The 24,861-nt window shown below is 31.4% G+C and overlaps 1 protein-coding gene and 1 long non-coding RNA gene across 2 annotated transcripts; both read left to right on the forward strand.

The window, feature by feature from the left end:
• Positions 1-205: 205 nt before the first annotated feature.
• On the forward strand, positions 206-16,294 carry LOC130807405 (ras-related protein RABH1e). The gene is made up of 6 exons (XM_057672606.1): positions 206-1,124; positions 6,194-6,264; positions 6,504-6,592; positions 11,382-11,493; positions 15,492-15,582; positions 15,820-16,294. The coding sequence occupies exons 1-6, from the start codon at positions 1,008-1,010 to the stop codon at positions 15,961-15,963; spliced, it is 624 nt and encodes a 207-aa protein (XP_057528589.1). The 5' UTR covers positions 206-1,007; the 3' UTR covers positions 15,964-16,294.
• A 4,874-nt stretch (positions 16,295-21,168) lies between these two features.
• LOC130808142 (uncharacterized) lies at positions 21,169-23,065 on the forward strand. The gene is made up of 3 exons (XR_009040701.1): positions 21,169-21,458; positions 22,342-22,415; positions 22,829-23,065. It is a non-coding gene; the product is annotated as an uncharacterized LOC130808142 (long non-coding RNA).
• The last annotated feature ends 1,796 nt before the right edge of the window (positions 23,066-24,861 follow it).

The raw sequence follows: 24,861 nt of genomic DNA on the forward strand, positions 1-24,861 counted from the left end.
TTACTTAATGGAAGTTAAAATGCAAATTAATTAGTAATTATTACTTTGTTACTTTTACTTGTTTGACTGTAAATTAAAATTAAAGTTCTATTATTTTTCATCCAATTGGATTAAAAATAGTTTATTAGGCATTAATAATTTATTATTAACTCTAAATATAAAAAATCATGTAGCTTTTAAAATTTAATTTATGAAAATATCTATCGCTTTCTTAGATTAACTAATAAGATGATTGAATATGAGTTGATGATACTTCTATGTTAGAAATTAGTTCAGGTTTACAGCAGTTCGATTAAAAATTAGTTCGGGTTAAGTTGGTTATAGCCGGGTTGAGTTCGATTACGAGCATAATACGGGGTCAGATATGACTCGGTTCGATCACTATTAGGTTCGGGTAATATCGGTCAACGGTTACATGTCGGTTATAAAAAATCGGTCGCAGTTCGGGTACGGTTTTCCATTTTCGGTTGTCAAGCGGTTCAGGTGCAACTTCGATTCGGGTGATGTTGGTTTTATAAATTTGAAAAAGATACGCATTTTCAGGTCGGATAACTTTCGATTTCGGGTCGAATTTCAGAGTCGGATCACATTTGAACAGCGCTATCTACCATGTAAAAGATTCTAATTTTTGATTTCTGTAAATATTTCTTCTAGAAACGTTTTTAGAAAAATAGAAAAGTATTAAATATTGTGTAAAATGAAAATTTAATCAGCAGAATTAAGAAGAAGAAAGTTCAACGTGTTATAAAGACGGTCATAAAAATGAAATGTAAAGAAAACTTTTGTTTTGTTATTCCGTTAATTGGCGCTTTCCTATCCCTCGACGCAACTTGTTTTATAAGGCCCCCGTTGAAACCATCTTTTCTTTTCTTAAAAACATAACGTGTATTTCCCTCTCTGTTTGCTCACACACGACTTTCGTGGCAATATAGATACAGATCTACCGACGTAATTCACCGAAATATAATACAAATTCATTGAATTTTAAGTTCATCGGAGAACAATTAATGGCGATTGTATCACCATTAGCAAAATACAAACTCGTTTTCTTAGGCGATCAATCCGTCGGCAAAACTAGCATCATCACTCGTTTTATGTACGATAAATTTGATGCCACTTATCAGGTAATTTTCTTCCTTTCTCTATTTTCGTTCCATCATGATAATTCATTGTCATTTTCATCAAATCATGATGATAGAAATTGAATTGCATTTTTGCCTGGAGTTTATTTGATTGTTCATTTGTAATGTTGTTCATTGTGATCGAGGTTGACCGATACATTTTTCATTTTTGAAACTTGTGTGATTATGAGATTTGAATGGTTTGTTGAATCCGTGAAAAAATTAGAGCTGTAAAATTATTGCAAGTTTGAAAACGGTAGTTTGTCTATTGGTTTTGAAATTGCTTAATTAATTTAATAATTAATTTATTTATTTATTTTATTATTTTGGGTTGATCAACTTAATTGTAATGTGCCTAACTTGCCTTGTTAGGCTGTTTGACATTACAATTTAACCTGAAACTTATTTTAAGTTTTCTGGTAAATAATTTTGTTTTAATCTACCACAATATATAGGTTGAATAGCTTTTAAAATGTTTAAATTTTAGAAAGTAGCCAAGATGATTCAACTTTTAATTGATTTCTCTTTACATTTATTATAAATAATCTAAACTATTACTTTCTCCGTTTCAATTTAATTGCAATGTTTGCTTTTTCATGCAGTCCAATACACTGATTTAATCCATAATATCTTTAATTATAAATAATAAATAATTATAAAAATTTAAAATTAATAATCTTTGCAATGAAAAGAATCAAACAAGATCTTAATTGACTATATTTTAAGCTAAAGATAAAAAAACTAATCACATAAGAGTGATGAATGAATAGTGCCATTTTGTACCAATGTTCAACTAATTTGGAACGGAGGAAGTATATCATTTTGCTAAACAATTGTTGGCCATTTGGTAACAGATTGTATCAGGTAAAAAGTTTGTTTACTGTTCAATCCTTTCTTTTTCGTCTTGTTCCTTTCTCTTCTATTCTTCTACTGTAAAATTTCTTCCTTTTACTTTCTTCTTTTATTCTTCTACTGTGGCAATAATGAACACTGCTAGAATTTGATCAAGTAGGTTTGTTTTAAATTAATGAAAGTAAATAATTTTGTTGAATTACTCAAGTCCTGCAGAGAATTCTATTATCAGCAATATGAGGCGTAACTAAACAGATACAATGGGCTGCGGGCAATCTTGGTTTTTAATATTCAGCAATATGATTGGAGTGATAGTTTTCATGATAGTAGAATTGGCACATTAGTATGATGCTAGCAATTGTAGTACAGGCTATTCAGATATTGTATTATTTAGTCTTTGTCATTTAGCGTTAACTTTTGTTCAGAATTTAGTCTTAGAATATTGATTAAGTGGGTCTTAGGAAATAATTAGAATAGTGAGTTGTCCCCCTTCTTGGAATTGGAAGATGAGCACATCCTTAGGTGAATCATGTCGAATAGCAGAAAAGAAAAGGTAAGGAATAACCAACTCCTTTTATTCAATATTCAACTCCAAGATTAGCAGATGAAAAATGGTATACAAATGCAATTGAAGGAGACTTTTTCATCATCTAAGCGATCAAATAAAAAGTCATAGACTTATGCAATCATACAAAATTAGTTGGGTTAGTCTTTCCCTTAAGACTTTAGTCTGAGAGCAAATAAGAAAGTCCTTTGTATTGATTTAGGAAAATAATCTTTCATGCTTGTTGAAATGTTCGATTAAAAACTTGGCATTGTCTTTTTTAGATTCGTATAAACTGCAGCAAGAAGCACAAAGTGATTTAAGCTTGTTCTTCAAGAAGGGTGATATGACAATTGACAAAAGATAACAAAAGGACAAGTTTGATTTCACTTAGGTTGAGTATGTGTTTTTGGAGTGTGATTGACTAAATATGGTGGCTTGTGACTGGTGAGGACGAAAAAAGGGGCTGCACAGAGTGGGGTTTCTTATTTTGTTAGACTGTTTTTTTCTTTTCGCTTTATATTTTTTTGCAAAATGACCTTTTTTTATACTATTCCATCCTCTTTGAATTGGTGTACTTTTAACAAAGTAGTAATAAATGAAGAGAGAGAATGAATTGTGTGGATGAAATTAAAACAGAGTTAAAATGTGTGAGTGACATTAAAAGAAAGTGGTGAGCCATTGTCCAAAAATAAAAATGATGCAAATTAAATGGGACTGATCAAAATGGAAAATGATGCAAATCCAATGGAACGGAACGGACAAGTTACTTTAGTGCAATATGGGTTGGGTATTTAATATGAAACGAAATGTGGGATATTTTGGAAAAAGTAGTGAAAGATGAGATAATTGTAGGTACTTTTTCTAAATTTTATTGAAAATTAGGATTTTGGGTTGAATGAATATAGAGAATGTGATAAATGCATCTTTATAAAGGTTATATTATTGTAAGTTCCAATGTTCACTCTAGTTTATGTCATTTGGGGGTTGAGTGATTGAGTCTTCGAAATCTTGTTGAGGGAGTTGGATCCTGTAAAAGAGTTAAAGAATGTGTTTGAGTGTACATTTGTTGATTAATTATGAAATTATCATAATTTATTGGGAATTTTTCATTTTCTTCCTAGGCAACGAGATTTTTGATCCTATTAATTAGTAGATTCTTAAATTCGCATTTTTTTCTTATCGGGTCTACGTGTAGATGATTACATGAAAACTAAAAGTATATTTGAATAATAGTTTAGGAAAGAAGAAAGAGGAGAGGGAAAGGGGTCCAAGATTAATGTTTTTTCTAATCCTTCGAATGTTGAAAGGATTAGGACTTCTTCCTAGCTTCAATTCCCTACTCTTTTGGTATGTAAATGATGGGAATTAATACCTTCATTTTCCCATTCAAAAATAGCATAAAGGCAGTATTTAAAATTCCTAAGCAGTTATTTTCAAGTTTATAGCTAAGAGGCCATCAGGACATATGTACAAAAAAGAGTCATTGAAAGGCAATTGAGGTTTTGACGCTAAGTAACACGTTAATTTGAAATTCATATGAAAAAATTTTCTTTTGGTTGAATACATGATTTGTTTTCATCAAATTGTTGTAGGATTAATTCAGCTTTTTGTGAGTTTAGATTGACATGAATCATCATGCCTTGTGTTTAAATATATATTTCTTTTGTCATATTAGAATTGGTCTATCCAATATGTAGTATTCATTAGAGGTCTTCTTAATATTAAGTTGACAAATTCATAGGTGGGAAATGGGGTTTCATTAAATAAGAATTCTGGTCCTACTTCCTCTGTTCTAAATATTTGTTACATCAGCAGTTTTTTTACACTATTTATTGTTCAAGCTTATTTTATATATTGCGGCTAATGTGTAAAAAAAATATAGTCAAATGAGATTTTGTTTGAATCGTCTAATTACATACTTTCATAATATTAAGTTTTTATGCTTTTTAGATGTGTATATTTTAATATATAAATTATCAAAATAACACATTAAATTGTGTAAAAAGTCAAATATAACAAGTATAGTGAAACGGAAAAAGTATATTGCATCATCATGATAATTTACAAGTATATGCAATATCTTGTTTTATTTGGTTCTTGCCTCCTAGTTGTATTTATCATGGTGCATATTAAAAATGAAAAATTAGTTTGAATAATATAATTTTTTATTATTTTTTTACGGTTATAATAACTTTTTATTAAACTATGAATAACATTAATTTATGGCTTTTTTATTTCTATAATACTAATTTTAGTTTATTAACTAATTTAACAAATTTTTTTTATCGTATAATTTCTTATAGTTTGATTTTTCACATGTTGGGATATTTTTGAAGAACACCTCTAAATTGGCATTCATCATAATTAATTAAAATTTATTATTATTGTATGAAAATAAATTAAAAATTTCTTTATTACTCATAATTTTTCCTATTAAAAATAGGGTGTTGCTAAACTTCGCCACCCTTTTCATTTTTTCGCCACCCCCCTTCAAATGAAATTACGAATTTGCCTCTGATTTTTTAAAAATTACAATTTTGCCACTCATTTCAAATTTTTTATTTATAATAATAATAATAATAATAATATTAATAATAATAAAAACAACAATAATAAAATTAAATAATAATAATTATTATTCAAAAAAAAATTGAGTCGCCCAAAATTGGGCGACTGAACCATGGTCGAGTCGCCCAGATCTGGGTGACTCAACCATGGTTCAGTCGCCCAATTTTGGGCGACTCAATTTTTTTTTTTTCTTTTTTGGAAAATAATAATAATAATAATAATATTAATATTAATACTAATAATAATAATTTATAGATTAATGTGGTCTATTAGCTCAGTTGGTTAGAGCGTTGTACTATTAACGTGAAGGTCACAATCATATTTATAATAAAAAATTAATAATCATTAAATAATGGCTTGTTCAGGTCTCGAACCTGTGACCTTCACGTTATTAGTACAACGCTCTAACCAACTGAGCTAATAGACCACATTTATCTATAAATTATTATTATTGGTATTAATATTATTATTATTATCATTATTATTATTATTATTATTATTATTATTATTATTATTATTATTATTATTATTATTATTATTATCTAAAAAGAAAAAAAAAAATTGAGTCGCCCAAAATTGGGCGACTGGACCATGGTTCAGTCGCCCAATTTTGGGCGACTCCACCATGCTCCAGTCGCCCAGATCTGGGCGACTCGACCATGGTTCAGTCGCCCAATTTTGGGCGACTCAACTTTTTTTTTTTTTGAATAATAATTATTATTATTTAATTTTATTATTGTTGTTTTTATTACTATTATTATTATTATTATTATTATTATTATTATTGTTATTATTATTATTATTATTATTATTATTACTACTGTTATTATTATTATTAATTTTATTTATTATTATTATTTAATTTTATTATTGTTGTTATTATTATTATTATTATTATTATTATTATTATTATTATTATAAATAAGAAATTTGTAAGGAGTGGCATTTTTGTAATTTTTTAAACTATAGGGGCAAATATGTAATTTTAGAGGGGAGGGGGGTGGCGAAAAAATGAAATGGAGTGGCGAACTTTAAGGATCGGGTAAAAATAAGGAAATATTTGGTTTGACAAGTTAGTACTTCGTTTATTGTCAACTTGATTCAGGCTACTATTGGAATTGACTTCTTGTCAAAAACCATGTATCTTGAAGATCGAACTGTGCGCTTGCAACTCTGGTAAGAGAATTTTCTTTTTCCTGGTCAAATATGTATGTTTTAAGTTAAAGCAATTGTGAAATTAGGATTAACTTCTTAAATAATCTCAACTCTTATAGCATACAAAACACAAGAGATTTATCAACCAGTGATTAAAAAGTCGAGTTTATCAAATTGTGTTGATCTTATAGACGTAATTGACATGATTTTGTCCCATATACCTACGCTAGTCGTCTCAAATTTTGAAGTGGGTGCTTCAGGGATACAGCTGGACAGGAAAGATTTCGGAGTCTCATACCCAGCTATATCAGAGACTCTTCAGTTGCTGTAATAGTTTATGACGTTGCCAGTAAGTTTTACTGTTCTCAAACTTGATATTAGTTTCTGAAAATGTTTCTCGGATAGCTTTCTTAAACTGCTGGGTAAAATGTTAATATGTCCATTATTAGCCTACATGTGAGTTGTTTTACATTGGAGAAACAGAAGATGATATGCCACTTTATTAACTTAAAGAATAACAGCTACTACTACCAATACAAATGAATCCACTTTCATCCTGACAACCTTTACTTTCTTGGATACCTTCCTTCTTCATCCATAGATGTTCTTCTTCTCCATCAAGTCATTCATGTCTACTCTTTATCTTATCTAATTCAATTTCCACCATTAAAATCGATTTTTCCATCAAGTGATTCATATCACTCTCCATCTTCTCCAATTTAATTTTCACCATTAAAATCACTTTCTCCATCAAGTCATTAATGCATACCTCCATTTTCTCTAATTTAATATTCACCATTAAAATCATAAAAATTTCTACATTATTATTCAATTAAAATTGAAATTAGGTTGACTACAATTACAATCAATTTCTCCATATTCATGATTTCCTCCATTTGCAGTTGTATAGTATGCATTTAAACTTGTTAAGGTAGGTGTTTAGTATATATGAAGTAAGTGTATATTTATAGTAAAGCAGGAGTTTTTAGTATGTGATGTAGGTGTTTATATGTATAAAATAGGATTTATAGTATGTGTAGTATGTATTTGTAATATGTGAAGTAGGGGTATTTAGTGTGTAAATTAGATGTTTTTGATTTTTAAACTAGTTGTTTACATTAAGTGTTTCATCTATTATAATAGAAGTTTTTTATAAGTAGACATTTATCTTCATTCAGTAGACGCTTTGTTGTATTATAGTAAAAGTTTTCAAGATCTAAAAGTAAAGTTTTTAAGATAATAAAGTAGATAAACTACCATTGATGTTAATGTTTTTCTGCTCAAGTGTGTTATCATCAAAGATGATGACAACTGATCTCAGGATATTAGGTGTTAAAATACTTCTACTGTTTAACTTACTTTAGTACATTATAAAGTTCATTTTGCTCTATGTTAAATTGTAGTGATACTTGGCCTTAGTAGGAGGTGCCTTTGAAAATTTTATTTTGAAAATATTGTTGAAAATCACGTACTTTTGATTTCATAAACACCTATTTTATATTCATTAAATAACTGCTTGATGTATATTAAACATCTAATTGTTATAAGATAAAGTCCTACTTTACATATCTTAAAACCTAGTTTGCATAATATAAACACCTACTTTTGACGTTAAACACATATTTAAGGTACAATAAACATATACTTTACTAAGGATTAACACCTATTTGTCATTTAATAACTACCTATTTGAAGAATGATAAATATCTACTTTGCATACCAAAAAGACTTACTTGACGTATGGTAAATATATCTTTGACATATGATTAACACCTACTTTTTATATCATAAACACCCATTTTGCATACCATAATCACATATCAGTTTTCCGTGTTTGAATAAAAGCGTTTATTAGATATTTGTAATATTTCCTTTTTCTATAATTTAATCTATTGGACTGGGCCTTTTAGGAGACGTCTCTTAAAGACAGTCTCTCAAGAGACCTGCTGATATGTTTTAGAAGTGAACATACTATTGGTTTGCATGTGGGTTAATTTTTTCTTCCTTATTTGGGTAGCCTATGTCGATTTTCTAAAATCTAATTTAGTTTCAACGCCTAGTTTATTGTTGGACTTTTATGAGTAGACAGTTAATCTTACCACATGGGGGCTTTAAATTGGATATTCGTTCCCATTGAGCTCTATAACCTTCCCAGCTTCAATTTTAAGGAAACTTACATGTGAGGAGTGCTAAAATGCATATTATTATCCACATTGGACTATTAGGGTGAATAGTTTGGAGTATCAAATTGACCAACATTCACTAAATTATCTACTAAATTTGAACCAAAATAAAGGCCTTAAACATACTTCTGCTTAGAAATGGTAAAAATTACATAAAACCCACCTCAATTTGCATAATTTAGGAAGCGAATAACAAGTGAAAAATCAAATCATAAGAACTTCAATAGAAATTCATCTGCTTGGATTCATAGTAATCAAAAACAAAATAAAATTGCAGTGAAGCCATGAAAATGTAAAAACCCACCAAACTCAAAAAACAATAAATTTAGTAAGCGTTCAATACAAGTGACAACAATATACAAATATGAAAAAGCAGAAAGAAATGCAAGGGACATACATACCTTGACAGACAGGTATTGAGAATTGTTCAATGTGTTGATATGGCCACCCATTACAATTGAACATACCCAAGTCAGTTTTACAATTTAACATAACCTAAGTCGATGGGTAGGTATTCCCACTGCGCGTACAAGTCTTTTTGTTCTTCTTTGCATCTGTTATTTTGGCACAAATCTTTTTGGTTCTTAAAAAGAAACAGTTTGAGAAGGTTCAATTGTCCGAAATGAATTTGAATTTCTAGATTCGTGAATTTATCAATATCAAGCTTGTAACAAGAATAAAATTAACAATTATTTGACAATATTGGACAATCAACAAATAAAAAAATCATGAGAAGGTTCTTTTTGTTTGTTTATACTTTTCTTCTACATCTACCAGAAGTTTGGAATTACTTTGATACTAGATTATTACTTTTAATATATAAGATTGCGAAGACCACTATTCTACTTTTTCACCTTTTCCAATCGAAATTTGGATATTATCATATGATATTTTGGGTATTTCAATATCATAAATTGTATGAAAAGTCTTCTATTTGAGAATCAAATTCGGCTGGATATTGGGTTGAAAAATTAAAACAAAACCCCACAATTTTTAGGATAAAACTTACCAATAGATGGCGAGTGAAGATGAGTGGCGAGTGGTGGTGGCGAGCGGTGGTGGCGAGCGGTGGTGTAGAGCGCAGGTGGCCTGTTGTGGTGGCAGTGACGAGTGGGTAAGATTGCTTGAGTGTGGGTGACGAGTTCCAGTGGGTTTTATTTGATTGAGGGATGACGAGTGATGAGTGGTGGCGGTTGAATGAGGGTGGCGGGTGGCGAGTGAAGATAAGGACGAGGGTTTACAGTGAGGGTGAGTTTTGAAGGAATTGGGAGTGAATGAGGCTTACAGTGAGGATGGATGAGGGTTTAGGTTTACACATTAACTATAATGCGCGGCTTTTTTTTTTTTTTTCTTTTTTTGTTTTAGATGAGTTTTGCAACGACTTCTTCTGTAATTAAAACCTTTTTTTTTTCAACAAGTGTACACCTGTTGCTAAACATTGGAAGTATCACGTACGGTTCCGACCAACCACTACCGGTCAATTCCGCTTTGGGGCCACCGAGTTTCTATTTTGCAACAAAAATTATTGTTGCTGTACAAACTATTATTTAATTGCAACAATGTTGTTCCAATAAATAGAGCAAAAAATTTTCAAACACCCGCCCTATTTGCAAAGGAGGGAAGCAAAATTATCAAGTTCTGCAACAACTATTAACGACAAATTTTTATTTTTCACAACAATTAAAAATCTGTTGTTGCAAAAACTTCTTGTTAAAAACAATTTTTCTTGTAGTGTTTCAAGCGTATATCCTAAAAATGGGGGAGATTAGCAACACTCATCATTGATTGAACTATTTTTTGGATTTTTCGCTTAAAAACCCCTTTTAGCTGTGGTGTTTTCGGTGGAGTTCTTTGCTGGAGAATTTCACAATCAAATGATTTATAAACTTTTGACTTATATTAAAGACCACGATCTGATCCTAATGCTTTTATCATTTTACCCAATTGAATTTTAACTTCATTCTTTAAGTATACTTTTCAAATGTTTTCGATTTTTGCTTCATGAGTTAAACATATCCATGTTTGACATCATCTGTAAAAGTAATAAATTAAAGTAGATAAATCTTATAATAATGAACTCATTGGACTACATACATCAGTGTGTATGAATGCTAAGAGATCACCAACCAACCCTTGTTCTACTGAAAGAATACGTTGTCAATTTTCTCAAGAAGCAAAATTCACATATATCAAATGATTCAAAATAACTTAAGAACTTCATTCGTATGAAGTTTCTCAATCTGTTTTGAGCTTATGCGACAGAATCAACAATGGCCAAGGTAAGTGGAATGACAATGATTTAACGTTTGCTTCTTGTTATTTAAGTTATAGACGTATGTTTCTCACACCAAAACAATAATTAGGTAGTAATCGAATTCAACTTTTGATACGTAACTTGATTGCTTGGTAGAGAATGAATACTTTAAATTATTATCTGTCTGTCGCTCTCTTCAAGTAACACCAATATAGAAATTCAATTGTAGTATTTCTAATTAATCTATGTATATCCCACGTAAGGTTGTACGAAAAAAGAAAAGAACAATTCGCTCTTATTTTTACGGGAGAAATATTAATTTATAAAATGATTAGATTAAAATTTCTCCTAATTGTATTTCATCAAAATTATAACTCCTCTGTATATAAGAATCACAAATAATAACGCCCTAATTATAGCCTAGTCTAATAATAATATTTGATCAATTCAATATACTTATGTGTGACCTTTTTGAAATACAAAACTCTAGTTATTATCCAATCTTATTGACCCAATTATTATATTTATCTATAGCATGTAAATTGTAATTACTAAAACATCACTATTATTATTTCCATTATATATTCCTAATAATATGTAGTAATTGACAAGAATGTCTTAGGACACAATTCATTCATGTAATACATTTCTTACATTAATTGTTCCTTGAGAGTAATCAAGTAGTTTGATTTGTGATGCAGTTAGACAGTCATTTCTCAATACCACAAAGTGGATCGAGGAAGTACGTACAGAACGTGGCAGCGATGTGATTATTGTCCTTGTGGGAAACAAAACTGATCTGGTTGATAAAAGGTGGGATATTGTTCAATTCTCTCCGTATTACTCATGTATTACTTCAAATTTTCCACATTATATGCAAAATTGAGGTAAGAGATTTTAAATGTAGTGTAGTAATTTCATAGCAAAGGGAGTAAGTTATACACTGATTTGGTTGATTAAAAACGTTGGATTTTCACTTTTGTATTTGTACTTTTTTATAATTAATACTCCTTCTGTTTATCCTAAATCCTAAGTGTTTCATTTAACTTTTTCTTATTTTTTAAGTGATCAAATAGGATTACATGTAAAAGAGTGAAAGTGTAGTGTTTTTAAATTTTGATAGGAATATGAAAAGATTAAGTTTAGTAATGAGTAAATTAATAAAGTTAACATACCTAAAATAAAATTGAGACATTTAATGTGACCTGAACCAATTAAAAAATGAGACACTTGAGGTGAATAGGAGGGGATGTATTTTTTTCCTCCTACCATAATGCGCTACGTAACTACTAAGAAATGCTACATACATTATCTGTTATTGGAATTTATTTTTTTTGTCTGGAGGCAAATAACCACCTATAACTTTATCAGGGTGTTTGTTTGGAGAGAGGTGGTTTGTTTGGAGAGACATTGGAGATCATGTTTGGACTTTGAGGTGAGATATGAAAACATTTTTTGTTCGTTTTAGATAATTGAAAATTGAAAAAGGATGGGAAAAGGGAAATGCCAAGGGGAAAGGACATATTTCACTAACATTGTTTTGGGGAGTGATATTTGAGGGGTGCAACTAGAGAAATGAAGGAAATTTTTTTGACATTAATGAAAGTAAAGAAGAATAGAGAGATTAAGGGCAAATATGTAATAAGTATTAATTTTCAACTAATTTCTTATTTATTTTTATCATTTGTGGGACAAAAACATAGACCAATTTATAAAATCTCATTCAAAGTCTAAAAAACAATCACACTAGGGTCTAAAGTTTCAATCTTTATCCCTAGGAATCACCTAAAACCAATGGTGAGGGTGTTTAATGCAATAAAACAACACTTCAATAATAAGCAATGAGAAATAATAAGAAACAAAGCAAAGATCAAAGATACAAGATTTACGAGGTTCACCCCAATGTGGGTTACGTCCTCGGTGGTGGTTAGTTTGCTTGATTATGTGAAGAAACAATGGAGTTCTCAAGAACTCTTACAAAGAAGTATTACACTTGAAGAAGATAAAAGAAGATGGGTTTGTGTTTAGTTAGGGTTTTAATCCACATTGGAGTGAGTGTATGAGACTCCTATTTATAGTAGAAGTTGTATACAAATGATTGGGCAAAGGCCCACATTAAAATATTCCCGTAAAACTTATCGCGCCAGAAAAACAGAGTGCATTTTGGACCCTCGCTCGACTAGTCGAGCGAAATAGCCTTAGTCGAGCGCTTGAATTCCAGTCGAGTAGCAGATCAGAATGCTCACTGATCTGGTCGAGCCAACAGGCTCGGTCGAGCACACTATGACTCTGGTCGAGCGGCTTATCTGGAGCCCACAATGACTCCCACATCATCATACACACATATACACACATCCACACACCATCAACCTCATCATACACCATTGGTGCACTCAAAATCACACTAAAAACCCAACAAAGTCTCATCCCAAATCTCACATCAAAGTCACTTAAGTCTTATATTATTTGCCACATCATAGTTTACTTATAATTTTTTAAGGGAAATTTGTCAGAAAATACTAATAATCTTTTTTCTCAAAAATTACCTAATAAAAAACGTTTTGTCAAAAAATACCTAATAAAATTTTTTTCTTTTTCAAAGAGTACCAAGTAACGTTTTCCTTTAGTTGACCGTCAAATTTAAAAGTTGACTGGTCAATGTCAAAAATTCTTATTCCTCATCTTCAATTTTTTTCCAACTTTAATTTTCTCACTCATCTTCTTCCTTTACTTTTTACTCAAAATCAAAAATTCTTCAAGCTCAATTGTAAGAATGGATTAATTCTTTTTGGTGAGAATCAAACCCTTGTTATAAGGGTGAAAGGCTAACTCATGATTCTTTAAGCTTAATTGCAAGAGGGGATTAGTCCAAAAAGTACATTGTTTCTACGTTTCAAAATATTTTCAACAAGTAGAAGTGTCGAAGAAGAGACTGAGGACAATCCTTTTCATCCGCCATTGATGGTGCTTGAAGTTGTTCGTACAATAAGAAAGAGAAAATGGTTAAAGAGAAGGATTGTTGAGGGATTTGAAAGGTAGAATTTAGAGCAAGTAGTGTTGATGGAGAAGGTAAAAATTCATTTTCAAGGTTTATTTGTTGTTGGGTTTCTCTCTCTTTCAATCCCAACTCACTAGATCTATGAATAAATTGATCAAACCAATCAAAGCAGAAAGTTTTAATTTTTTTATCAAGTGGGTATTTCTCAATTTGATGAATCTATTGCATTAACAAATTGATTGAATCTAAAATGTTCTATTTTAAGTAAAAAGTAGAGGAAGAAGATGAGTGAGGAAATTGAATTGGAAAAGAAACTGAAGATGAGGAAGAAATTTTTTTTATTTTGACCAATCTACGTTACATTTGACGGTCAACTGAACGAATGTAACTTACTACTCTTTGTAAAGAAAGAATTTTGTTAAGTATTTTTTGATTAAACTTTTTTATTAGGTACTTTTTGGAAGAAAAAAAAATTTTACTAGGTAATTTTGGATAATTTTCTCATTTTTTTAATGGTATCCTAAGAAAGTTGTATTTTCTGCAACTTAGTTGCGCATTTTACATACTCATTAGTTCCAAGTCTCAATTAGATTGTTATTAGTAATGAAAATAGGTCCCACTTGAGACAAAAAGGTTGTAACTTAACCAATACACATAAGTATTATTTTATTAAGAATAACAAAGTTATTAAAACTGGCTAGGAAATCAAAAAAATAAGTCTTTAGGTTGTTATTTTATGATTTTTTTTGACCTAGAAATGGCCATACACTCCTCTCGAGAAGTGTTTCTTGGCAATTACTCTTTGCCATCTGTATGGGCCTTGTAAAGATGGGCATGTTTACATGGCCTATGAGAACTGTAAAATGATTTTTTTATTAAGGAGTAAGGTTGAGAGAAGGGAGAGGTTAAGTGAGAATCGAATCTAAAATCATATATAGAAAAATGGTACTTGCTCTCCAGTTGAAACAAGACCCGAATCTCTAAGCAATGCTTATTAAGATTGGATAATCTTTTGATGTAAATCCACTCTAAGCTGAATTCGTTTGATTTCTATAGTTGTACATGATTTTACTTTTTCTTGAAGTTTTCAAATGAATTCGGTACTCGACACCTGATTGAACTTTTTTGCCTTGTTTTGTCTTGCTTTTGCCCTGTAGCCGTGCATATGGTGTGTTTTGCATCTTTTGTTTTCATTTATTCGAGTTGATGGACTCTCTGGTCGCAACCTCTTTTCATGAGAGTCTGATTTGCTGATTTTCAATCCCATATCATAACTACTATGAACATGATATTATACCGAGTATAATAAAAATGACCCATTTGAATTATTTAGCCAAAAGGGTCATAGAAATGAGCAAAGTGAGCAATTACCCATGCCCCAATCATAAAAAGCTTCACGAATATTTATTTCTAATATGATAATATATTAATATTCAATTTATGAAATAAAAAAGTAAAATTTTAATTGTATTTTCAATTTTTTAAAAAATTTAAACTATTATAGAACATACTTTTATAGGAATGTTGATTAATTTAATAGCTTCATAAAACTAATTTTCAAATATCTACACATAGCTAAATTAATATTTAATACGACTCTATTTTTAGGTTTTAATAATAATACTTTTCTATTTTAACAAGTAAATTATAAATGAGGCACAACTCGTTGGTTTCTGTAGGAAACCCATACATGTCAAAAGCTTTGTAGTTGTGATTAATATGCCAAAAAGTTAACTGGGACCTATGTTCTGTTAAGTTCCATGTATTTTTTCCTAATTGAGTTGACGCATTTTATACATTTGAATTTGAACAGGCAAGTCTCTATTGAAGAAGGAGATGCCAAGGCTCGAGAGGCTGGTGTTATGTTCATGGAGACAAGTGCAAAAGCGGGATTCAATATCAAGGTATTCCGATTATTGCATATTAACTAGATTTTTAGATATTTATGTATAATTACATGACATCTAAAATACATTTAATTTCCTTTAAGAGTTTGCAACATACAAAATTATATTGTATGAAATATGTAATTGCCAGTAAATTCACAAGGACGGAGAAAGTATACTTAATGCACATATTTTGACAACGACATGTATTGTAACTAATGCATTTACCCTACACATCTACTCAACGTGTCGCAGCCATTATTTCGTAAGATTGCGTCGTCCTTGCCAGGGATGGAATCTTTCTCTTCCACCAAACAAGAGGACATGGTTGATGTGAATTTAAAACCTCATAGCAATTCGTCCCAATCAGAACAACAAGGAGGTGGTTGCGCGTGCTAACTTGTAAGGTCCAGGAGTGGGTTGGTCAGGTTATTTTGAAAAACAAGTGTTGCAAAGAAAATTAATGAAAAGGACCTTTGTCGACAATTCAAGGGTATTAGCTTTGTTGCTGACCCTACTTAGGTCCTATATATCATCAATGTTCTATTGTTCAAAGGTACATTTTGTATACGATTTTGGTTTTAATATTTTGGAGATCTACATTTTGTTCATGTTTTGTAGTAATGGATTTCTATTTTCTTCATAGTGTCACTATGTTTTCTAACACAAAGTTCATTTTTGTGTTTTATTTTTTTTTTCATTATGTGTGCATTGAGAATGTTTCTTAATATATAGTCAACAAAAGATTTTTGTGTTTCTTAGACGTATTTTATAGGCTTTCTTTTCCTTCTTCCATTTGATCAAAAGTTGTGAAACAATCAATTGATATTTAAACTATCATATCGGTGGAGAAACAATAACGATAGAAGTTGCAACAAACATGCACTAAAACTGAAAGTATTAGGAAAATTGCAGTGATGAAAACACATACAAAGACAAAAATGAAGCAAAACTATTTATTTCTATATCTGTGTAATTATGTTTCATCAATTATGAAAGGGGATATGACTTTTCTTATATAGCGAAAAGCTACAAAACAAAACATGACTAAGCTAGCTACAAAAGTTAACATAAACAGTATGTTTGGATAAAAAACTTAGGAGATAAAAGAAAGGAAAGGAAGGGAAAGGGAGGGGAGGGAAAGGAAGGAAAGTGAAATGAAAGGAAAATAACTCTTATCTATTTAGAAGGGTATGGAAGAGAAAAGAAGGGAGTTGAGAGTTTTCCCTTCAAATCTTTCAACTTTGAAAAGATTGATACCTTAACAAAAATCATCCATTCAATCTCTCTAACTCCCTTCCAAATCCTTCTCCTCTTATTTTGTTATCCAAACAAGGAATCTCTAATCCCTCCAAATTCTTCACCTTTTTTCTCTCCATTTTCTTCCATCTAAACATAGTGAAAAGGAGAAAAACTTGCTAATATGGTAGATTCATTTTCATTCTTACCGAATGTGTGTAGAACATCTTTTCATCTCCATGAGTATAGGTAGATTCACTGGTTGGAATTGCCGAATGTGTGTTTCATGTCATGAAATGTGTTTAGCTACATGAGAATAGGTAGTTCGACATGTTTCAGGAAGCTTCTATTGCTCAAGAATTAATACTATTATCTATGATGCATTCTTCCTCATAACTCAAATCCATGTCCTTAGGTTGAAGATTAGTAACAACTATGTTGATGAGAAAACCTACTCTTTGCCTCTTTTTCTTATTCTTAATCTTATTTATCTTTCTACTCCCTACGTTTTATTGACTTTGTCCCATTTGATTTTTTGTCATTATTCACAGTTCATTCTTAATTTGTATTTTACAATCTATAAGTTAAACCATAGGCAAGTGGAGTCTTGATTGATTCGTCTCAATGCAAGGATTATTAATTTCAACTTTTTATAATTTTCAATTATACACAATTAGAGGGATATTAAGACTTCAATAATTATATTGGCAAACATATCCAAATCAAATGAGACAAAGTAATTGAAATGGAGGGAGTATTATTTTATGCTTTTTACTTCATTGCATCTTTAGTTTTTTTTTTGTGATTAATTATTTCACTAGTTCTTTTATTCCTTTCTTAAATTGTTTTCACCACCATAATACTCGTTTTTGAATATACTAGTCAATTGAGAAACTATTGACATATCTAGGGGCGAAACAAACAATTTTGAGGGTATTTTATTTTTCATAAATTTCTAAAATTAGGGCCCTTCATAATTTAAAAAAAATCTTTCTTAAACTAAAATAAAAAATCAACATAATTTTTAGTTTATTAAATAATATTGATTTAAAACTTAAATTAAGTTGTTAAAAATTAAATTTTCATCTCTAACATTAAAATGTAAGAGAAAATTGTAGTAGATTGATGGATTATAATAAAAAAGAGTAAAAGTTTAAAGGATTGCGAAATTAAGAAATAAAAATATTAATTATTTTTATAAATTAAGTTGGTGATAATTGATGTTTAATGAATGAGTAAAAATTAAATAATATAAGAAATAACATTTGGAAGTCAAAGAGTTGGTTTGGAAAGAGTTAAAATAGGAGAGAAAAAATGTAATCAATAAGATTTGGACATATGAAAATTGAAATATTAAGTAAAACTCCAACCAACTACTCAACTTTAATGGTATGTTAATCTAATATACTTTTTATATGAGGCCCTTTAGGTTTGGGGGCCCTGTGCGGTTGGACACTACGCACACCTTCAGAACCGCCCCTAAACATATCTTTCACTCCCTGTAAATTTGACCAGTACGTGCCGACATACTACTCTACGATGTGCTTATGGTATTAATAAAGAAAGACATAAAGTTCCTATCAAGTTTTTGGGTCGTTGTCGAAAAATGAAAATTTTGTCAAATGTTTTTCTTGATTAGTAAGTTTTCGTTCTTTGTGATACTATAGACCCCATTACGGCCTCTTTACAAAAGTTACATCGAATGGATGGATATGACCAATAATTTAATCAGATGGAGTCTCACCAAAATCGATTTGACCATTTCATGGTCGACTACCGGCCAAGCCAATATCTTATATATGATCATCATTATAGGGGAACATCCCTCCGTATCTTATGCACTCATGGTGGTACACACCTCCACTTAGTGATTTTTGTTATATTTATGTTGGTGTTGGTGGCACTACAACTTCAGGCGACACTTTTGGCCTAGGGGCTCAGGATGACAATGATAATGGGGAAGAGGAGGAGAAGAATGATGATGATATTGATGGTGATGAAGTGATAACTAAAACCCTCGCGCGCTTTTTGATCCTTTGTCGTATTGAGGACACTGCTTAGTTTGGCTTGGAGGAAGTGTTAACTCTTAAGTTGTTTTATGCTCGGTCTTTATATGTTTTCCTCCTCTTTCTCTTATACATATGCATGCTGGTAATTAGTTAGTTTTCTTCTTTGTTTCTTTTAGTAGTTAACTAGTCTTTTGTTCTTTTAGTATATTGTGGATAGCGGATAAGTAGAGATGAAGATAGGAGAAAAAGCAAAGGTGAGGGAGGGTTCTTCATGTAATTTGGATAAGTTTAAAGGAAATTTAGTTGAGTTAGCGATCGTCAAGAAAGTCAAATCATTTAACTTCAATGACATGATTACAATTAATACACTTTTTAATTTATAGTGACTAAAACTTATAAAAAATAACCTTTTGGCTATAAATAATAAGTTAGCTAAACTTTGCGACTATAATTAATATACAATTCTTTATTTATTAGACATGTAATGACTTTTTAACTATAAAGTTTTCTGTAGAAAAAATATGATAATGTTTCATTTTACACTCTGGTTATATTATGGTAATAGTTTAATCGCACTATTAAAATGGACCAGTTGGATATCAACATGTTAAGATCACATTGCATGTTGTTCCATGATACACATCCGCTTCATAATCTATGTCGTTCTTTTGTGTTAGTGTCTTGATCATTGATAGCACCAATAGTGATAGCAGCGGTTTTTTGGCCATTTTTTGCTGCGGTTTTGGCCCCAGCAATAGTGATAGCAACAAATGTCCTACTTTAAATGCTGCGGTTAAAAACCGCAGCAAATAAGGGCATTATTTGCTGCGGTCAAAACAAAATCGCAGCAAATAAGGAGGGGTACTTGCTGCGGTCAGAAGCAAAACCGCAGCAAATAAGTGGGGCATTAATTGCTGCGGTTTTGCCCCTGACCGCAGCAAATACTTCTATTTTTTTTCTCTTTTCGTTTTATCCTTATAATAATACAATGTAATAACAGTGATTAATCCAATGATAATCACAGATAATCAACAATAATCTCTTTGTAATAATAAACTCTCACTCGTATATATAATATAATATTATGCACATATATATATATATATATATATATATATATATATATATATATATATATATATATATATATATATATATATATATATATATATATATATATATATATATATATATATATATATATATATATATATATATTATACATTAAAGTATAAAAAATAATTTATACTAATTACAATTTATCAAGGACAAATATTAGAAAGATACGCGGCAATCTTGTCTTTTAATTCGCGCATCTCTCCACTTCGCAAAGGGCATGTTTCCCTCGGAATGTCGTTTAAAACCTATAATATAATATAAAAATAAAAAATTAATATATAAACATTAGATTTTACCAATAATTATTTAATTAAGAACGTAACAAATACTTACGGCATCTATATTTTCGACTCCAAACTCCTTCACGGATTTTATAATATCGTCCATATACTTCAGCGCGTAGTAGCTGCATTCAACGGAAGAAGAAGGTTGTTGAAAGCACTAAGAGAAAATAGATGTTAGTGTCAAAAACGGTTAAAAACGCATAAAATGACAACTTAACACGTAATTTCTAGCATATGACTATGATTTTAAATTCTAACCACTTCAACACATTAATATATACCAAATAGTGTTGTGTGCCAAGTTTCGTGCAAAACAAACCAAGTTTGAGCTACTTTACGCTCGAAAGTGCCAAAAACGGTTAAAAACGCATAAAATCGCAACTTAACACGTAATTTCTAACATATGACTATGATTTTCAATTCTAACCGCTTCAACACATTAATATATACCAAATAGTGTTGTGTGCCAAGTTTCGTGCATAACAAACCAAGTTTGAGCTACTTTACGCGCGAAAGTGACAAAAACGCTTAAAAACGCATAAAATCGCAACTTAACACGTAATTTCTAGCATATGACTATGATTTTCAATTCTAACCACTTCAACACAATAATATATACCAAATAGTGTTGTGTGCCAAGTTTCGTGCATAACAAACAAAGTTTGAGCTACTTTACCCGCGAAATTGACAAAAACTCTTAAAAACGCATAAAATTGCAACTTAACACGTAATTTCTAGCATATGACTATGATTTTCAATTCTATCCACTTCAACACAATAATATATACCAAAGAGTGTTGTGTAACATTTGGGAAATTAATATTTTAAGACGAGTAAGTTTAAGGGAATTATCAGTGCGAGAATGATCCTAAATACCATGACATGAAACATCCCCAATTTAATTTCTTCCCTCTTTTCCTTTTCTTTTATTTTTATTAAAATACCTAAACCCTAATTTCATTTTAACAAAACTGAAATCAAAATTTTCTCTTGTTCCATTTAAGCCATTCGAAATCCCTTGCCTTCTATTCCTCTGAATTTCACAGTCTTCTTCCTCAGAATAACTCTGAGAATTCGAGTATAGAACAATGGCTTTTCGTGCTTTCTTTCCTTGCCATTTTGACATGAAACTTTCGAAAACTATCAACAATGGTGCCTTGTTCTAATTGCTTTCGCCTTCGCCTGATTCTTTCAAGAACACAAGCACTGCTATTTCTGGAACCTGGCTATTAATCCTTCGAAGGTACAGCAATGGTACTTCTTTCATGTTCGTTTGAGTCTTTGAACCAGCAGCAATCTCTTCTCCTTAGCCTAACAATCGAACAATCTGTAACAATCTCCTATTTCAACGTTTTCATTATTCTCCTATTTCTTTTCTTTCTTTATTAGAGATATTTGTCCTTTGTTTCGTTTTCAGTCATATATTTCAATTCTTGTTAAAGCCATTACAAAGTTGATTTGGTAATTTCAGGATTCATTACATATGCGTGCTTCAATTTGAGTAGATAGATCTAATGTTGTTTGATATAAATTAGTGAATGATGAGATTATTGGTTTTAGTTAGTAAATAATTGTAGTGATAGATATTTGATAATAAGATATTTTGGATGAATTATTACTCTTTGTGGATTATTATTGATTTTGGATTTGAATGTCTACCTTTGGGTTTTATTATAGATATAAAGAGGATTATAAATATTAATTAAGATTGATGGATCTTGAGGATTAGTATGATATTTGTGAACATCAAATTTAAGAAATTGATAGAAAATGATTGTTGATGGTAAGGTTATGGATGATTTAATGTTCTTGAACAGGTTATTATATTCTTTTGAGGAATTTTGGACTTTGAGTTTGTATATTCACAATTGTGTTTGATTGAAATATAAGGAGAGTCCTAAAAGTGAGTAATATTGAGAGAATGTTAAAGAAGTCTAGATCATGTCCATAAATCTCGATGACATATTACAGCTTGGGTTAGAACACGCATAATTCTTTAAAGATTAGATATGCTAGAAAAGAATCCATGAGAAAGTTACGGTCTTTGTAGGAGATGCAATGAGCTATATGAACTTAGTTTGTAGTATCGAACGCTTTGTTGTGATGTTATGTTTGTTATGATTCAGGAGGCGACGTCATCGAGGAACCTTTCTAGTTGATAGCTGCGAATCGATCACGACTCTTTGAAGCGTAGTCTTTGGTGAGTAGTAGCACTTCCTTAAAAAGTGTTTAGCCAGACTACAGTTTTGAAATTTTTTTGTTAAAGTTTGTGAAATTTATATTGTTGAGATAAATTTGTTATGAATGATTATGCTGATATTGATATGGTTAATGGATTGGGCTTACGAGCTGGTCATTGACAGAGTGGTGGGACATTGTCTCCTATTTCCCTGTTTTGAGGTGAATTGTCATTCAAATATTGACTAGCCTCACCCGAGAGTGACATAGCCTTAGAGCTATGGATGTTCCTCTCAACTAGACTCCCTATGCGCACATACATCTAAGAAACTGATGTTGCTTTTAAACCTATAATTCGAACTATTGTGTTTGTTGTTTTGGATTGTTACTTCTCATTCAGTTTAATCTGACCCTCCTGTTGTTTCCATCTTTTAGTTTGATTACAGATCGGAACCGGTCGGGAACGATGGGTTAGCGGTGCTTGAATAGCGTTCCAAGGATGTATATTGAGCTGAGCACTTAGGAATTTGTAGTTTTGTATTAGGTTTTTGGATAAATGTATATTTGTTTTGGCTGTGCTGGTTATATCGGACTTGTAGAGACTTGTATTATTATCTTGTGTATTAGTTAGATGTTGGTTTTGGGATTTAGCTGAGTTAGTCACGTTGAAGAGCTTGTGACCCCTTTGCTTGAGTTTTGGAAGTGTGATTTCAGTTTCTTAGGAAACGAACCCAGTGATGACCCTGTTTACCCAGTCAAAGGTAAGTCGGGTTGTTACATGTTGTGTGCCAAGTTTCGTGCAAATCTGATACAAATGTGGTTGTATGAAATGAAGATACCAAAGGAGCCCACACAAGGCTACATACAGACCTCACGACACAGCAACAAACTAGTGACCAGACCACCTTGCACGACACGTAGAGACTAAACCTATGCATCCAGGACCTAGGCTAAAGTGGAAATGGAATCTCGGTACTTGGATCTAGCTATCAAGGTCCTTAAACCATTCTAACAATCCCCGTGGACTCCTAGAAGCTGAGCTGAAGGAGGGCTGCACACAAGGCTGCATACAGACCTCACGACACAGCAGCAAACTAGTGACCAGACCACCGTGCACGACATGTGGAGACTAAACCTATGCATCTAGGACCTAGGCTAAAGTGGAAATGGAATCTCGGTACTTGGATCTAGCTATCAAGGTCCTTAAACCATTCTAACAATCCACGTGGACTCCTAGAAGCTGAGCTGAAGGAGGGCTGCACACAAGGCTACATACAAACCTCACGACACAGCAGCAAACTAGTGACCAGACCACCTTGCACGACACGTGGAGACTAAACCTATGCATCCAGGACCTAGGCTAAAGTGGAAATGGAATCTCGGTACTTGGATCTAGTTATCAAGGTCCTTAAACCATTCTAACAATCCCCGTGGACTCCTAGAAGCTGAGCTGAAGGAGGGCTGCTCGACAGTTTGCTAGATCAGAATTGTCTAAGTGTTTGTGGTTGTTTCGTGTTCTTTTCATGATCATTTGTAGTTTTTGTATGTGTCATTAATCAAATCTTCCGCACAACATTAATCCTTGCATAACCAAGGCCTTAATCAGCCCCGGTTTCGCATCAAAACCAAGTTTGAGCTACTTTATGCGCAAAAGTGTAAAAAACGGTTAAAAACGCATAAAATGGCAACTTAACACGTAATTTCTAGCATATGAGTACGATTTTCAATTCTAACAACTTCAACACAATAATATGTACCAAATAGTGTTGTGTGCCAAGTTTCGTGCAAAACAAACCAAGTTTGAGCTACTTTACGCGCGAAAGTGCCAAAAACGGTTAAAAACGCATAAAATCGCAACTTAACACGTAATTTCTAGCATATGACTATGATTTTCAATTCTAACCACTTCAACACAATAATATATACCAAATAGTGTTGTGTGCCAAGTTTCGTGCATAACAAACCAAGTTTGAGCTACTTTACGCGCGAAATTGACAAAAACGCTTAAAAACGCATAAAATCGCAACTTAACACGTAATTTCTAGCATATGACTACGATTTTCAATTATAACAACTTCAACACAATAATATATACCGAATAGTGTTGTGTGCCAAGTTTCGTGCAAAACAAACCAAGTTTGAGCTACTTTACGCGCGAAAGTGCCAAAAACGGTTAAAAACGCATAAAATCGAATTTGTGTACTTTTATTGCTGTCCATTTTGGAAATGTGGCTCTGGATGTAGATCCCATTTGTCCACGCACTTTTTTCATTAAGCTAAAACGCATGGGAAAAGTAATACTATTTATATATCTATATAACACTTAACTAAATCAACTTGGTAAAATAATTAATATTACGTACGCATTCAACAACGCTTTGAATTTTGTGTTACGAGGCGGGCTTTGAGGTTTTTGTAATGAGTCGAAGACGTGCATAGTGTTCGTTAAAGGACATATGACCAAAAGT

The sequence above is a fragment of the Amaranthus tricolor genome, chromosome 3 (genome assembly GCF_026212465.1).
Source record: "Amaranthus tricolor cultivar Red isolate AtriRed21 chromosome 3, ASM2621246v1, whole genome shotgun sequence".
Lineage (NCBI taxonomy): Eukaryota > Viridiplantae > Streptophyta > Magnoliopsida > Caryophyllales > Amaranthaceae > Amaranthus > Amaranthus tricolor.

What these genes read in the sequence shown, in the direction of transcription:
- LOC130807405 (XM_057672606.1), top strand. Translation starts at nt 1,008, where the DNA reads ATGGCGATTGTATCACCATTAGCAAAATACAAACTCGTTTTCTTAGGC. An exon ending in AATTTGATGCCACTTATCAG is followed by an intron (nt 1,125 to 6,193) that starts GTAATTTTCTTC and finishes AACTTGATTCAG; the next exon opens with GCTACTATTGGAATTGACTT. An exon ending in ACTGATCTGGTTGATAAAAG is followed by an intron (nt 11,494 to 15,491) that starts GTGGGATATTGT and finishes GAATTTGAACAG; the next exon opens with GCAAGTCTCTATTGAAGAAG.